General features: G+C 42.2%; 2 protein-coding genes across 2 annotated transcripts in view; one reads left to right on the forward strand and one right to left on the reverse strand.

Annotated features, from left to right (window-relative positions):
• Nucleotides 1–1,802: 1,802 nt before the first annotated feature.
• LOC122078098 (cytosolic sulfotransferase 5-like) lies at nt 1,803–2,978 on the forward strand. The gene has a single exon (XM_042643959.1). It carries the CDS (start codon nt 1,803–1,805, stop codon nt 2,976–2,978), a length of 1,176 nt encoding a protein of 391 aa, XP_042499893.1.
• An 804-nt stretch (nt 2,979–3,782) lies between these two features.
• LOC122080154 (mitogen-activated protein kinase kinase kinase 1-like) overlaps nt 3,783–16,001 on the reverse strand; it is a 50,461-nt gene continuing 38,242 nt past the window's right edge. The window contains exons 7-8 of the mRNA XM_042647061.1: nt 4,897–5,175; nt 3,783–4,250 (exon numbers count right to left, since the gene is read on the reverse strand). Of these exons, the coding sequence (XP_042502995.1) occupies nt 4,936–5,175 (240 nt within the window). The 3' untranslated portion in view covers nt 3,783–4,250; nt 4,897–4,935. The remainder of the gene's footprint in view (nt 4,251–4,896; nt 5,176–16,001) is intronic.

Consider the following 16,001-nt stretch of genomic DNA (forward strand, 5'->3'; position numbering starts at 1 on the left):
CTAAATTACCTGCAGAGGAGATTTCACAAGGGGGCGAGCTCCTGTTTCTTCTTCTCTCCTCTCTCTGTGCGAGTTTCAAACTATTCGAAACCAGAACTTTGTTAAGCTAATCAATCTCTGTCTCTGGTAGAAAAGAAAAAATGAAGAAGAAGAAGGAGAAAAAAACCCCTAAATTTCACACAAACCCTCTTTGTGGTTACAATAGATGAAGAAGAAGAAGAGGTTGAATAGAAGAAGAAAAGAAGAAATGAAGAAGAAGAAGGAGAAGAAGGAGAAGAAGGAGAAGAAGGAGGAGAGGCGAAGCACAGACTTGAGGTGAAGATTTCTCGTACAGTTTCAGCTGGGCTCTCTCTTCTTTCCTCTCTGCTATCCTCTCTCTATCGCGGACAATCGGGAACGAAAGTTCCTCCCTCTATTAATTTGGAACGAAACGTGGCTGACGGAACAGCCTCCGAGCGTTTCGTCAAATCGGGCCATTTTCGTTTCTTACCACACTGACAGTTTCGAAAAAACTGGAACGGAGCCTAAACATACCAAACGGTTTTCAGCGTTTTTTCGTTCTATTAACACGAAAAAACGCTAGAAACGTTTTTTATGAACTATACCAAACGACCTCTAAGTTTTTCCTATCTGCAGTGTCAATAACATAAGAAAATATACATCCACAACCAATCCATGCACCAAAAAAAAAAAAAATAGTATGAGAATCCAATTACCTGATGCCAAACAACAACTGAAGTAATGTGGAGAATAAAATGTAAGAAATTATGAGCTCTTTTCAAAATCTGAGACAATTCTTCCACAGGTGATGAATTGGCCATGAATCCCCCGTGACCAGGAGAACCTATCGCAATGGTGGTTCAGGAAGAGGAGAATAGTCATCTGAAAGTGACATTATAAACGTAATCCATTATCAGGGATTTGTCGCTCGCCCAGATCTCCTTTATTACCCCACCTCCTATCGTTGGCTTTGCAATGGACAACGATAGGCCTGGCCATCTTGAAGTTGAGTGGTCAGTGGCCTGTATCTGGCCGCCTCACGATAGGGCCATCATGAAGTTGAACGATCATTGCTCTTTTTCTTTAGGGATCAGTTTTCATACATATACATGGTTGTGTATGTTCATACATGACCGTGTATGAAATCTTTCGTTTCTTTCTTTATATCAAGTTTTCTGTTCCTTACGTTGCACAGAAATAAGAGTTTGAGACTTTCAGAATCAGACTCATATTTGAAGAATTGGGTATCTGATTGGTAAACCGTGTGATTTGGATCAGAATCAGTGGTCACCGATTCCGAATCCAATTCCCGTCAATCCTAATCGCCTGCCCCTGAATTGCAATTGGATCATGGCCGATTCCAATTCATTTTCTTCATCCTTCTGAAATTGGTTCAATCGGACTGATTTAGGCACTAAACCCATTGTATCCGATTCCCACCTGATTAGATCGGATTGTCACCAGTCTATCTCTCTCTCTCTCTCAAGCATCCTAATATCCCCTAGCATCCAAGTGGAGAATCATGCGTACAATCGGTGTCCATTTTTGCAGTTCGACCTGTGCATTGTGTGAACCACTTGATGAACTCTTCCACCATTTGAAGTTATCACGTGTATATGATGAGCCTTTCTTTCAATCATGCTTATACAATCGGTGTCCACTTGTCGAGTTTACTTTCTTCAATCCCATGTGCCAAACTTCCAATGGCCTGACACAACACGTGAAATGCTGAGCAATGTTGCAGTGAAATGTGCAGTTAGGGGTCACTACAGCACTACTGCACGTGAAATTATTCTCCCTTGATGGACCACTTGTTTGCTCCACAATTTGAAGCAATCACTTTGCGTGATCGAGGAAGGAGCCTTTCGTTCCCCAACACTGATATAAAGAATTCAGAGTTAGGTCTAGACAGACCAAGTTGCTTCCTTCTTCTTCTTCCACTCATGGCTGACAACATCCCTTACAAAACGTGTTTCGCTCCCAAGAGCAAAGAAGAAGAGGAAGAAGATGAGAGAATCCACGAGAGACTCAAAGAGACTGTTGCAACCCTTCCCACAATAAAAATTTGGTTTGGTAATCCAATGTACCAATATCAAAGCTTTTGGTACAGTTCCGATATTGTTGGGATTGGTCCATTGGCAGTTCAAGATCACTTCAAAGCACATCCCACTGATATCCTTATCGCTGCCACCCCCAAATGTGGTACAACTTGGCTGAAATCGCTAGTCTTCGCCGTCATGAATCATAAATCCCATTCTCTAGATGATCACCAACATCCTTTCCACAAATTCAACTCTCATGATCTCGTTCCGACATTGGAGATAAGGTTATACAACAACAATGTCAATGGTGATCGGATTCCTAACCTTGACATCCTTTCATCACCTAGATTGTTGGCTACTTACATGCCTTACACATCGCTACCACAATCGGTAAGACATTCTGGTTGCCGAATAGTTTATATTTGCAGGAACACTAATGATACTTTAGTGTCCTATTGGCATTTTATCAACAAATTAAGATCAAAGAACAGTTCAATGGAACCTGTGACATTGGAAGAAACCTTTGAGTTGTTTTGCAAAGGGATATCTGAATTTGGGCCATTTTGGGATCATGTGTTGGGGTATTGGAAAGCGAGCTTGGAACGGCCTCAAAGTCTGCTCTTCCTCAAGTACGACGAGATGCAGGTGGAACCTGTTCTTCACTTGAAAAGGATGGCAGAGTTTATGGGATGCCCTTTCTCCTCAATAGAAGAGAAGGAAGGGGTAGTTGATCAAATAATAAAACTATGCAGTTTCGAGAATTTGAGTAATTTAGCAGTGAATATGGCTGCAACAAATCCTGTTGGTGTTACATACAGTGCTTTATTCAGGAAAGGTAAAGTTGGAGATTCGACGACTTACCTGACACATGAGATGATGGAGCAGCTAGATCGAATCACAGAACATAAATTGCAAGGTTCAGGCTTAACGCTCTAAATGATTGATAATTTTTATATGTGGGTTTCCGCTTTCTGTATTTCCTCGTGTGATTTTAGGTTATGGAATGATGTAAACATATGTATGGTCTTGAAGTTTCATCTTGTGTTTTACTAAAGTTTATAGTTTACAATAGCTCTCCAAATCTCAAGTTCCTTTTATTTATTTGCGGGGACATACGAAAAATGAGTCCTTAGCAGCCAAACTGAATAGTTTCCTAACATCCAATTTTTCCAAAGAAGGGTTACCTCCTCTCTGAGTTCCAATGAGAAAACAGAGGAGAGCCCGCAGTTCCTATCAAGTACTGATAGCGTCCAGATCCTCTCCAATGCTCCACCCCTCCAGCTTGCATCCGACGGCCGGGAGGGCCTTGGCATACATGCAGGTCCCCCTAGCTATCGGACTGCCCTGGAGGGGCTGGAGGGGTTAGAGAGAATCTGGATTTGAAACGTGGCAATCCAACCTTAAACCTATCTATCTAGGTGTCAAAATCCCCCCCTATATCCCAAGCCAGTATATCTATTTTGATCAAGTCTGCTCTCAGGTATGTCCCTACTTACATAGTTACATGATGTCTTGTTTCTAGTTCTCTTTGAAATTTGTAATGATATAGACTACATTAATGCAAAGTTCTGGAGAGGGAAGTCTTAAAATCTAAATAAAATAGAAGAAACTCTCACTCATTCAATGGCCAGTGCTTGTCACCCAAAACCCAAGGGAACGTTGGTTTCCCAATGGGCCACATTCATAATAAAGCCTTATTTATTAACTTAGGCCTCTTACAACAAACATTGCTATCTGATATAGAAAACACAACAAACGAAACACTAAATAGGCACACTAAACCAACAAAAACCCTCAGTGCATGAGACTTTCTGAAGATACAACTCTGCCTCATCCGATACATGACGAAAAAATAATTACATTTTTGATACACTTGGAACTTATATACAAACTAAAATTTAATTTTACAAACAGAAAAAAAAAAAAAAAAAACACAAAAATTTCCCCTATTCCCACTTATCTACTGAAAAGAAAACGATTGCACACTAAACAATCATTTAAAGAAATCAATTACCCCACAAGGGGAAAAAGGGATGACGAAAATACAAGTTGCTCTCCAATGTAGAGAATCTCTCAACTTGGAAAAATGGAGTATACAAGCATCAGCCATATGCATGCCCTTCTGGTGCTCTAGATTCACGGCTAGATTGACCCTTGGCGTGCAGCATGGAGGGCTTAAGGGTTTCAGCAGGATATCACCCAGTTGGACTATATATAAGACATGCAAGCAAAGTTAAAACTGTGCACATCAAGCAACAGATCACCAAATTACAGGATATTGATAGAAGTAGAGTAGCAAAAAGAAATTAGGAAGGCAGAATCTGTTCTATAGCCACATTGAAAGAAGAAAATGATGAAGCGAATTGCCGTTCTTCATCATCAGTGTGACAAAACTATACGACTACTCATTACCATTGGTATCTGTCACAATTTGCCATGTATTATGGGTGGGTCCATGTGATTGAAGACCACATAACCATCTCAATGGTCACTGTGGTTAAAAAGTACACCTTAAATTTCATAAATTACAAGGATCCCATTTTAGTGTGATGAATAGTGGCAATTGTAATTTTTTGAATGCTAAACTCACTTTTACTGCATTAACACTACTTGTTTTGAGCTGGAAGGTTGTCCAATGAGATGGGCGTGGGATCCCTTGTCAGTTTGACCAACCCATATGCATTCAAAAGTCACATGTCAGGCCCTGGCTGGATTACCCTAGACAGAGTATCCAAGGTGTTCAAAACCATGGATCCTGTAATTCAACATGGTAACTTGAACAGTGTCTAAACAAGTTCTGCAGATGGCAGCAACCTTAATTTATAATGCTTGAAACATACAAAACGATCTTTACCTCAAATATTTCAGCACCAAAATTGATGGAAGACAAAACTCAAGACTGTCTGCTGTTATGAGGCGAAGGAGATCCTGGGAGTGATGAAGCTGCGGATCCTGGGAGTGATGAAGCTGGTAGTAGCCGCTGCACAAATGAATGGTTCAAGAGCTGAGCAGCAGTGGGCCGCTTTTCTGGGTTAACCTGTAAGCATTGGTCGATGAAATCCCGAGCATCTTTTGATAGAGAATCAGGAATTGGTGGTGGTATTCCTTGGCCAATCCTAAATACTGCTTGCATCTGCCATGTCAGGGAGATAAACAGGAGGTAAAACTCCAAACAAAAACTGAAGTTTGTACACCACACCATCAGTATAGAATATGGAGGAACGGCAAGGCAATATATGCAGTAAGGTAGAAAACATGGAAGTAGATGAAATATCTTGTATAACAGCTATATGTACACAGAAATGTATGTGATGCCGGACTTTAAAAAAATAAAAAATAAAAACGATGGTTGCAGTGAAAATTGAAAGAGAGTAGACTGCTAGTTCGAGCACTAACCATTTCGAATCACAGACAGGAATGGAGGAAGAGAAATTGTAGCCTCAATAAATTTGAATGGTGACAGATCCATCCTTTTAATTGGTACATAATTGAGCACACATTTAAAATAACTTGGTCCATATATAGTGTCAGAAACAGAAAGAATAGCTAAATATGCAGACATATGAGGAAAATATGTAAACAATACTTGAGAATATGCTAAAAAAGCACTCATCTGAGTAATAGCATCAACATGTGTAACTGCAAGTCACATGAGTACACTAGAGGCTGATGCCATTGGATACAGAAACTGCACCAATGACGATGAACAATATCCAAGAAGATTATGATTCCACTAACAATGCAAAATTCAATTAAGACACATTGGTGAGAACTCTTGAACCAGTATTTCATCCACCATGCTTCCAGGTTAATTCAGATACAATCCAGAGCATCACGAGTTATCTAATTTGAAGTGTATCCCTAAGGACATTACCTCCAACTCCATGTCAACATTAGATGAGTCTTTAAAAAAAATGAAAAAGAGTAACAAAATTTTATTGGGCCGAAAGGCCAAAAGAACATGTACTCCACCAAAAAAGGGGCAAAGGGCAGGACCTCTACAGTGAAACAACAGGCCACACGTATTATACAATAAAGATGGCCCTATACAGCCCTATATACATCAACTCTGTACCCACCCCTTCTTTGGCCATAGCATCTGCTTTGTAGATCTTGGCTTCCTTCCATGAGAACGACATGTTTTCTTGGTACACATAGCTGTTGCTGCCCTAATGAGATGCCAACATCCAAAGAAGGTGTGAATTTTCTGATAACCATTTTGTTACAAACGCTAAGCCACTATCTACCACAAGATGACTCCATGGTCTAGATGCATATGGTGATAGACCTTGATAACTGCTTCGATCAACACTGTTTTAGAGTCAGTATGTCCAAATGGTCCTGAGAACACCAGCAAGATAACCCATGCAGTCTCAAAACACACCTCAAATCTCTGCCAGTCCCAGGTTGCCCATGCTACTTCCATCAAAATTCAGTTTGACAGTTGTATAGATGAGTAACTGAGGCCTTGAATGCTCCAGGAAGGAGGGGTGATTTGATTCAGATTGAACGAGCTAAAAGAGCCACCGGTAGACCTAAAATGACTAGGAAAAGTGGCGAGGAAAGACATGCATGGCTTAGGACTTGTAACAAGTATAGCTTTAAATAGAGCTGAATGGAGAATAAGGGTTCATAAAGCCGACTCCATTTAGTTGGGAAGGTTGAGCTGAGTTGAGTTGTAACAGCTGATGTAGATGTCTGACCATTCACTTAATATGACCTCTTCCTGTGCTCTAGACCTTGCCACCTGCCCCCATTCTCTAATGAGTCATGATGTAATCAAATAGAACACCTTGGGATATAAGTTAACCGGTGACACAGTGTGCGACCCATAGCAACTACCATAATCATTTGGCAAATCTTCTTAGCTGATTGCTTTTCATCTTTAAACACAATTGTCCTCGCTTTTGAAATGAATCTCCACAGCGTTGCCCCCCCTTACTGAAAGGGATGGAACACCAAAAGCATGTTAGATCATGAATGTCTAAAATCTACAGATGCAGTCCAACAAATTCCTAAAAGCCACCAAAAAAAAAAAAATGGTGCTATATACCTCCTCCACAAAATCACAATTAATGAACAAGTAATTCACCGTGTTCTCATCTTTCATGCACAAATTACATCTTTGAGGTAGGAGAGACCTATTGGGTCTTCTTCTATGTAGCTTGTCACATGTATTCACTTTCTCTAGGCAAATGATGCAGATCTGGTTTCCAAAGCTAGACTCGGATCGCTTATGAGCCCACAAGAATAATAGATAGCTCAGACTAAGAGTTTGGGTGGCAAATCCGTAATATAAGAACAAACAGGACTTTAGAAGTAACTAGATAGCAATTGGGGTAGTTTTGAAACTAAAACTTTAATATAAGGGACCACTCTAAAATTTTAAAGAAAGTGAGATAAAAGAACAAAAGTTCACTCAAGGGGTGGTTTTATGTAATTATAACAGTTTGTCATTACTTGTAATATAGAGAAACAACCTTCTTCAACCTTAGGTCACGATAGAACTCAAAAAACCAGTGGAACTGAAGCAACCTCAAGTCGATGAAGCTCATTCGATAGGTCTTGGTTTGGCTTGAAATTTCAGGCGAAGCTTCTCAGGAAGAGGCTCTATCGATCCCACAAGATAAGCACTTGGATCTGCAGGCTGGGAGGCTACGGGAAGAACCAGAAATAGAACCTGGCAGTAGAGTAAAGTTCAGTCTTGAAATCAGTCTCGTAACCCACTACAGAGATTGACTTTGGAGGTCTCTGGGGTTTGGGTCGCCTTCGACCCAAATATCAGAGTCAATCGACTGGAGATAAGCTCCAGCGAAGATTTCTTCTGAACCTGCTACAGTCGCCCTGAACAGGGGCTGGGAGAAAACAACCAGAAAAAGGAGAGGAGAAGGAGGGAAGAAAATCAGAGATGGGAAGAGTAAGATGCAAGCCACACTGTAGCCATAACAATTTTTCAATTGTTCAATTCTTCAAAATCTTCCAAATCTGTCTGCACTAGTGTATTATATGGCTTATATAAGAAAATTCAAAGCATAACATTGGTAACTAATTAAACATGGAAACTAACCTATATAGAAACTAAAATAAAATCCAATTTAAATAAAGACTACCAAACTAATTCTAACTCTAAACAAGGAAAGCAAATCAAAAGAGATGTCTTATCCCATTGCCCAACTCCATCAGCTCTCCTGGTCTTAAAAGAACTCGACTCCGTCGAGTTAGGTCGTGCTCCTAAGATACCCTTGTAAATTTCTCATCGATGAGGTGGCACATATCTCGAAGCAAATGAGGGGTATATAATTCCGTGAAGAGGGAGTAGGATGATGTGTCACTAGAGCAGGAGTCAGTCGATGATGTGGCATGTCTGATAATGCGTGTGGCCACATTAAATACGTACACCCTCCGTGCTTCACCTTGATGGAGTTCCGTGCACCATCATAGAGGATACCAGCACATCGCTGCCAAGATCGCCCTAGAAGAATGTCGCACTGTGCCGATGGGGTGACCAAGCAAGTTACATGGTACTGTAGTGGCCCAAACTGTAGATGTACTCAAACAACTGTAGGAGTCTCGTCTCGAGCTGTGGGTCCAAAACCTTACACGTGAATCTTCTTGAAAAGCTGCTTCTGTGGAAGGTTGTGTGCTTGAACAAATTTAGCAGAAATGAAGTTTGCTTCTGCTCCAGTATCAACAACCATATGAACATCAGTAGGATCGGAACCGTGCAGGAAAGTACCCTTCTGTCTGAAGAGAGGAGCTTTGTCAACTAGTCTGTTTGAAAAGGATGAAAGACTAGTGGAATGATAATATAGGAGTAGATTACAAGTAACTAACTCCGCAATTTATAACCCCAAACAATACAAATAGGAGCAAGAAACAAAAAAATAATACCATCAAATAAACCCTCAAGGATACAATACCCATATAGGAGCAAAACCAGCCCAAAACCCAACCCGATAGGAGAAAGAAAGATCTTCTATAGAGCTAGAGAGAGAAAGGTGCGGCCATGTCTGTGGGAGTCCGATTGAGCTATACTTTTGGGTGTAGATAGTCCCGAGGGAGGGCACAAAAACCCCTAAATATGAAGGGCTTCTGACGGCTAGTTATGGAGTTACGCACTTTCTTGATTTTCAGACCTAAGAGAGAGAATGTGAAGAATTCTGCAGCAACATCAACTTGTCTTCTTCAGATAACCTTCAAGAGAGGATTGATTGATCTTCTTAGAGTATAAAACTAGTCCTCCAAAGGATCTATAGATTAGATCTCAAACTTGGGTAGCAATGAGGGTCAATTGGCTTCAAGAACAAGAACTCTTTGGCTGGCTGATTCTGATTTTGTATGCTTTAACAGGTCTGAACTTCTAATAACAATAAACAGAAAATAAAAATAGAAAAAGAAGAATCGATGGAGGGTTGAGAAGGGTAAAAGAGAATAAAGGAATGGGTATCTCACCCCTCAGGTTTTGGGTATCACACCCCTCAAAGGTTTAGGCATCTCACCTCTCAATAATAGCTTTTTTAGCTAAAGATCACTCAGTAATTCATTCATTCAAAACTCCAATTATGAGTACATAGGCTCCTCTATTTATAGAGGGCAGAATAGCAATCAAACTACAACTAGGAGCTAGTTTCCCAATAGGACTAGACACTCCTACTACAACTAGGAATTCAAAATAGGACTAGGACTTGACTTTATGACTCCAACATGGAGTAGAACTAACTAACTAATAGTCCATATATGACTTTACAACTGACCAATGGCCTAATGGGCCTTTATTGAATTAAATAGCAACTAACTAAACTAATGAATTAAATCCCATTTTTCTACCTTCTACCTGTTGGGTCCCAATTGACACTGAGAGGGGGGGTGAATCAGTGTGCCAAATATTTTTTCATTTTTCAACTGTACCCCTGATGTGGCAATCACTATTTACACTTCAATAACACAGTCTATTGATTCTGTCCAGAGCTGCTATGTATACTACTGACCATTCTTACTGTTGCATGAAACTTACTCACATAACCTGTATTGCTGACCAGAGCTGTCTCATAAACCTCACACGGTAATCACTGTCACATACATACACAGTCGTATGCATATCCACACTGTAACACTAAGTGGTCAGGTCTACCAGATGTACACACCCATTCTGCAGCCAAGCACTCCAATCCACAATACAAATACGAGCATATACATCCACAGCACAAGAAATATGTGCTTTGGCCAGTTGCCTACATGCATGGAGTAATGCCCACTATCGGGTTTAGCATATCACACCCCGTTCACACCGAACCGGGCCAGTGACCGAGTTAACACCGGTTAACCCAAACCTGCCAGGATCATCTGATACTGTAGTCCACCACAGCATACACACAACTAATAAAAGATTATCAGATCAGCGGAAGACTTGGTTTACTTATGAATATTCCCATAATACTTGATACCCGAATTGTGATACAATAGTTATATACATGTGGGCCCGAAGGCATGATATTTACACAATAAAGGTACAATTCATATATCAAGTACATAAAGGAAAGCATAAAAAATCAGAGTATACAGCTCGGCTCGGTATCAAGGCTAGAGCTCAGCTCGGCATCAAGGGTTGAGCCCAGCTCGGCATCACATGGTAGAGCTCAGCTTAGCCTCCAAAGTGGAGCTCAGCTCGGCATCAGAACTACGGTCCCGCAGCACAACTCTCACACTAGCAATCAGTGCCGTGCACAACTCCTCAGGGGCCCACCAGTCCTCTTCGGAGAACTCGACTATGGGACCCACCCCATGCTCCTCAGATGTATGACCTTCAAAATCATCTAAAAAGAGGTGCACACGTGGGATGAGCTCACTAGCTCTGTAAGTGGAAAGATGGACCACACAGCAGTCCACACATCAAAACACAATCATATGCACTACATGCTATGCAATACATTTTAAATCACATCCACCTAAGCAACATTACTAAGTATTTGGTTTAGTGCTACTACAGCCACAATGCGCTTATACTCCAGGTACGAGCCGCGAACTCCATCCCGCGATACGCCCATAGGGCTGTCGGAGAAGGCCCACCGTGAGTACTCGAAAAAATAAAAATATGCCGACCATCGGCTCTCAACAGAAAAGTAAATGACTGAAATTAAAGGTGCTGACTCCAACAATTTAAAAGCAGTACGATTGGCCCTCTTGAATATACCACCGGGGTTACCGACTGTCTTAATGACCCACCGGGCGTTATGTCTAACCGCTACAGTGACCCGACAACCGCGACCATTGCTTCCCCCCAAATGGTAACCCAACACCTTAACCCCTATTGGGAAGGGTCGTAGCACGGGATGGTGAAAATCCTAAACCGCATGCTCCTATATGACAATAGTACGATTACATAGTGCCACCGCGTCCCATACCACGGGCCACCAATGCACTCGTTTCCAAGCCGACTACGGCATCTAGTCTATTAATGCATTATGCACAATGATGTCAACATTCATCACATAAGCATTTCATCACTTGGCATTTAGAAAGTAAACATAGCACACATGCATAACAATGTGAGGATGACTAATCTACATAGCATATTCATGATGGCATGAATAGACTAGATATAATTAAATGAATGCCAAATAATACCTTGAAACAAGGCCAAACGTCCTCTCCCCACTTACCTGTAGTGTACAAGGATTCCCGTTCGGTACAGGTGAGATCCGGTGCGAGACGTGTAGAATTTGGTGAACCTAACATGAGTGAGCGGGGTTAGTACTTCACCATTTTGGAATCCAAATTAACATGATCCAATGACACGATCATGTTTAGAATCCTAAAAGAAGGTCACACGTTCGATTTGGGTCCAATCGGACGTAAAAATCACAATCGGGGCCTCTCAGGTGGGTCAGACAGCCCACTTGCCTGGCCCACGGATCTGGCCCACCGGTCTGGACCGACGGGCAGGTTGGCCCACGGTTGGCCCGTCGATTGGGCCAGGGGGTCTGCTAAGATCGACGGGCAGGGTGGCCCACCGGTTAGCCCACCGGTCTGGCCAGCCGATTGTGCCCGAAGGCCCTGCCCTCTCAGGCGGGTGCCCACAGGCAGGCCAGATGGCCCACCGGTCTTGGCGGGAAAACTTTTGTTTCTTCCCAACTTCCTCCATTCTTTGGGGATTGAAATGGGGCTTTTCCAAACCCATTCTTCACACTTTCAAAGTCTTATAGGATGGTTCTAACCTATATCTAGGTTAGATTTAAGGAATGGGAAGCCATCTTACCTTCTTTGCTCAAGAACACCTTCAAAACCCCAAAATCACTTCAAATCCACAATGTTTCTCCAACCTTGTCAATACCTCTTCAAATCCTTCAAGATCAACACATAAATCATCTATTAAACCTTAGATTCATCATTTCAAAGGAGATTTACAAGATCTCAAGAAACCCTACTTGAATCAAGGGTTTTACTTGGGTATGGTGATTGTTTGAGGAACCCAACTTTGCTTACCTCTAAATGTAGATCTAGTGTTGAAGATCACTCCTCCGGCGCCGGAATGGGGAGATCAAGCTTCGGCGCTGATGATATCCATCTCTTCTTCCTCTTCCTTCTCTTCCTTTCTTCTTCCCTTTCTTTTCTCTCTCCTCTTTACTCCTCTCACCAACGTACGAGTGTCATAAATGAGAAAGAAAAGAAAATCATAAATGCTATATATATACTTCTTAAATAACTAAATAGTTCACATGGATGGGTCAGTCAGGTGGGTGGGTGCGCCCACCTGTCCGCCCACCTGTCCGCCAAAACTTGAGATTTTGACAGAGCTCGGGCCTCGGCGTGAACCCCACCCTTGGCATACGATGTAATATACGTATGCACCTTAATATACGGCTACATACCTGCTTTATCCGTATATGGCCTTATGATAGGTGCATGTACACGGGTTGGGTATTCTCGTCTCTTCTGGCACTGGCTCGGACTTGTCGGGCCAGCCGGTGTTTAAGGTCACCCTTGCCATCATAGTCCATAAGGAACCCGCTCCAACTCTCACCGGTTCGGGTCTTGCATAGTTAAACCGGATCAACCGTGAAATCAGACTGGGTTTAAGAAGTAGGGTATTACATTTACCCCCCTTCTAAAAAATTTTGTCCTCGAAATTGCGTACCTGGTTGATTAAAAAGATGAGGGTACTTGGATTGCATTTCATCCTCTTTCTCCCAAGACGCTTCTTCAAGTGAATGATTAGCCCATCGCACCTTTACATAGGAAATGGAGCGGTTGCGAAGGGTTTTCACCTTTCATTCCAAAATTTCAGCTGGCTGCTCTGTATAGGTCATGTCAGCTTCAAGGTATTCTGGCTCCACGGGTAATACGTGAGAGGATCATGAACGTATCATTTCAGCATGGATACATGGAACACATTATGAACATCCCCAAGTGAAGGTGGCAGAGCAAGCATGTAGGCTACTGAGCCAACCCGGGCTAAGATCTCAAATGGTCCAATGTATCTTGGGCTCAACTTCCCCCTTCGGTGAAACCTTTGCAACCCTTTAGTAGGAGAGATCTTGAGAAATACCTTTTCTCCTAGCTGAAATTCGATGTCTTTTCTGCGAGTGTCCGCATAGCTCTTTTGACGGGACTGGGCTGCTTTAATCCGTTCTCGAATAACGTCGACTTTGTCACAAGTCATCTGTATCATCTCAGGTCCTAACATTCGACGTTCGCCTACCTCATCCCAATACAAAGGAGTTCTACACTTCCTGCCATATAATGCCTCATACGGAGCCATCCCAATTGTAGCTTGGTAGCTGTTGTTATAGGCAAACTCCATAAGAGGTATATATTCTTCCCAACTGCCACTCATCTCCATTGTACATGCCCTGAGCATGTCCTCTAATATCTGTATGGTTCTCTCCGACTGACCATCCGTCTGTGGGTGGAAGGCAGTACTCAAATTCAACTGTGATCCCAAGGCACGCTGTAAGCTTTTCAAAAATCTGGAAGTGAACCTTGGGTCCCTATCTGATACAATGTTCACTGGCACTCCATGTAAGCACACTATGTTGTCCATGTAAAGTTGTGCTAGTTTGGCCATAGAGAACTTGGTCTTGATGGGAATGAAATGAGCAGTCTTGGTAAGCCGATCAACGATCACCCATATCGCGTCCATTCCCTTAGGTGTACATGGTAGTCTGGTGACGAAGTCCATTGTAATCCTCTCCCACTTCCATTCTAATACTGGGAGTGATTGAAGAGTATCATAAGGTCGATGCCTCGCAGCTTTTACTTTCTGGCATGTGAGACAAGTCACCACATACAGAGCTATTGTGACTTTCAAGCTTGGCCACCAGTAATTTTGTTTGAGGTCTTTGTACATCTTGGTACTTCCTGGGTGAAGTGAGTACTCGGAGCTATGTGCTTCTCGTACTATCTTATCTTGTATATCCAAATCATCAGGTACACACAATCTGCCTCGAAACATCAATGCCCCATCACTGGCTAAAACAAAATCTGGGTCGTTCATTGTTTGATTTTGAACCTTAACTCTGATCCAGTGCAATTCAGGATCCAAAGGTTGTTTCATTATTACATCTTGCCTAATAACCGGATGCACCCGTAGAGCCGTCAAGGATACAGTCAACCATTTAAGGTTTTTTGGTTGACGTTCCAATTCTAAGGTTGCTCCTTCATACAAGAGGGCTTCATCCATTAGCATCGCCTCTTGCATGAGTGGTGGGCTGACTGCTAAGCATGAGAGTGACACAGTCTGTGCCTTCCGACTCAATGTATCTGCCACTACATTTTCCTTGTCGGGATGATACTGAATGTCGCAGTCATAATCCTTCATGAGCTCAAGCCATCTCCTCTGTCTCATGTTCAAATCCTTCTGGGTGAAGAAGTACTTCAGACTTTTGTGATCACTGTATATCTCACACTTCTCCCCATACAAATAATGTCGCCAAATCTTAAGGGCAAAAATGACTGCGGCTAGTTCTAAGTCATGAGTGGGGTAGTTCTTCTCATACTCCTTTAGTTGTCGGGATGCATACGCTATTACTTTACCGCGTTGCATGAGAACGCAACCCAAACCAACTTTGGAAGCATCAGTGTAGACTATCATTCCACTTGTGCCTTCAGGGATGGTCAACACAGGGGCCGACACCAACCTCTTCTTCAATTCCTGGAAACTCTTCTCACATTCCTCTGCCCAGTCAAATTTCACACCCTTTTTGGTTAATTTAGTCATTGGTGCTGAGATTCGGGCGAAATTCTTAATGAAATGCTGGTAGTATCCAGCCAAACCCAAGAAGCTTCTAATTTCAGTGCCATTCTTGGGGCATTCCCATTCTACTACTGCTTTCACCTTATTGGGATCTACTTCGATTCCGGCCTTAGACACTACGTGCCCCAGGAATCCAACTTGTTCAAGCCAGAATTCACACTTGTTGTACTTGGCAAACAACTGTTGTTCTCTCAACCTCTGTAACACCATTCTCAAGTGCTGAGTGTGCTCCTCTTCTGTCTTGGTGTAGATCAAGATGTCATCAATAAAAATAATTACCCATTTATCGAGTACATCATGAAATACTCGATTCATTAAATCCATGAATGCTGCCGGTGCATTGGTTAACCCGAAAGATAACACTAGGTACTCATAGTGACCATACCGAGTCCTAAATGTTGTCTTGGGTATATCGCTGCTCTTTATCTTGAGATGATAATAGCCTGATCGAAGGTCTATCTTTGAAAATACCCTGGCACCCTGCAGTTGGTCAAATAAATCATCAATGCGTGGCAATGGATACCGGTTCTTAATGGTTAGTTTATTCAACTCTCGGTAATCTATGCACATACGCAAGCTGCCATCCTTCTTCTTGACAAACAATACTGGGGCACCCCAAGGTGAAACACTTGGGCGAATAAACCCCTTTTCCAATAATTCCTGCAACTACATCTGTAACTCCTTCAATTCAGCTGGTGCCATCCTGT

Source organism: Macadamia integrifolia, chromosome 5, assembly GCF_013358625.1.
Source record: "Macadamia integrifolia cultivar HAES 741 chromosome 5, SCU_Mint_v3, whole genome shotgun sequence".
NCBI classification, from domain to species: domain Eukaryota; kingdom Viridiplantae; phylum Streptophyta; class Magnoliopsida; order Proteales; family Proteaceae; genus Macadamia; species Macadamia integrifolia.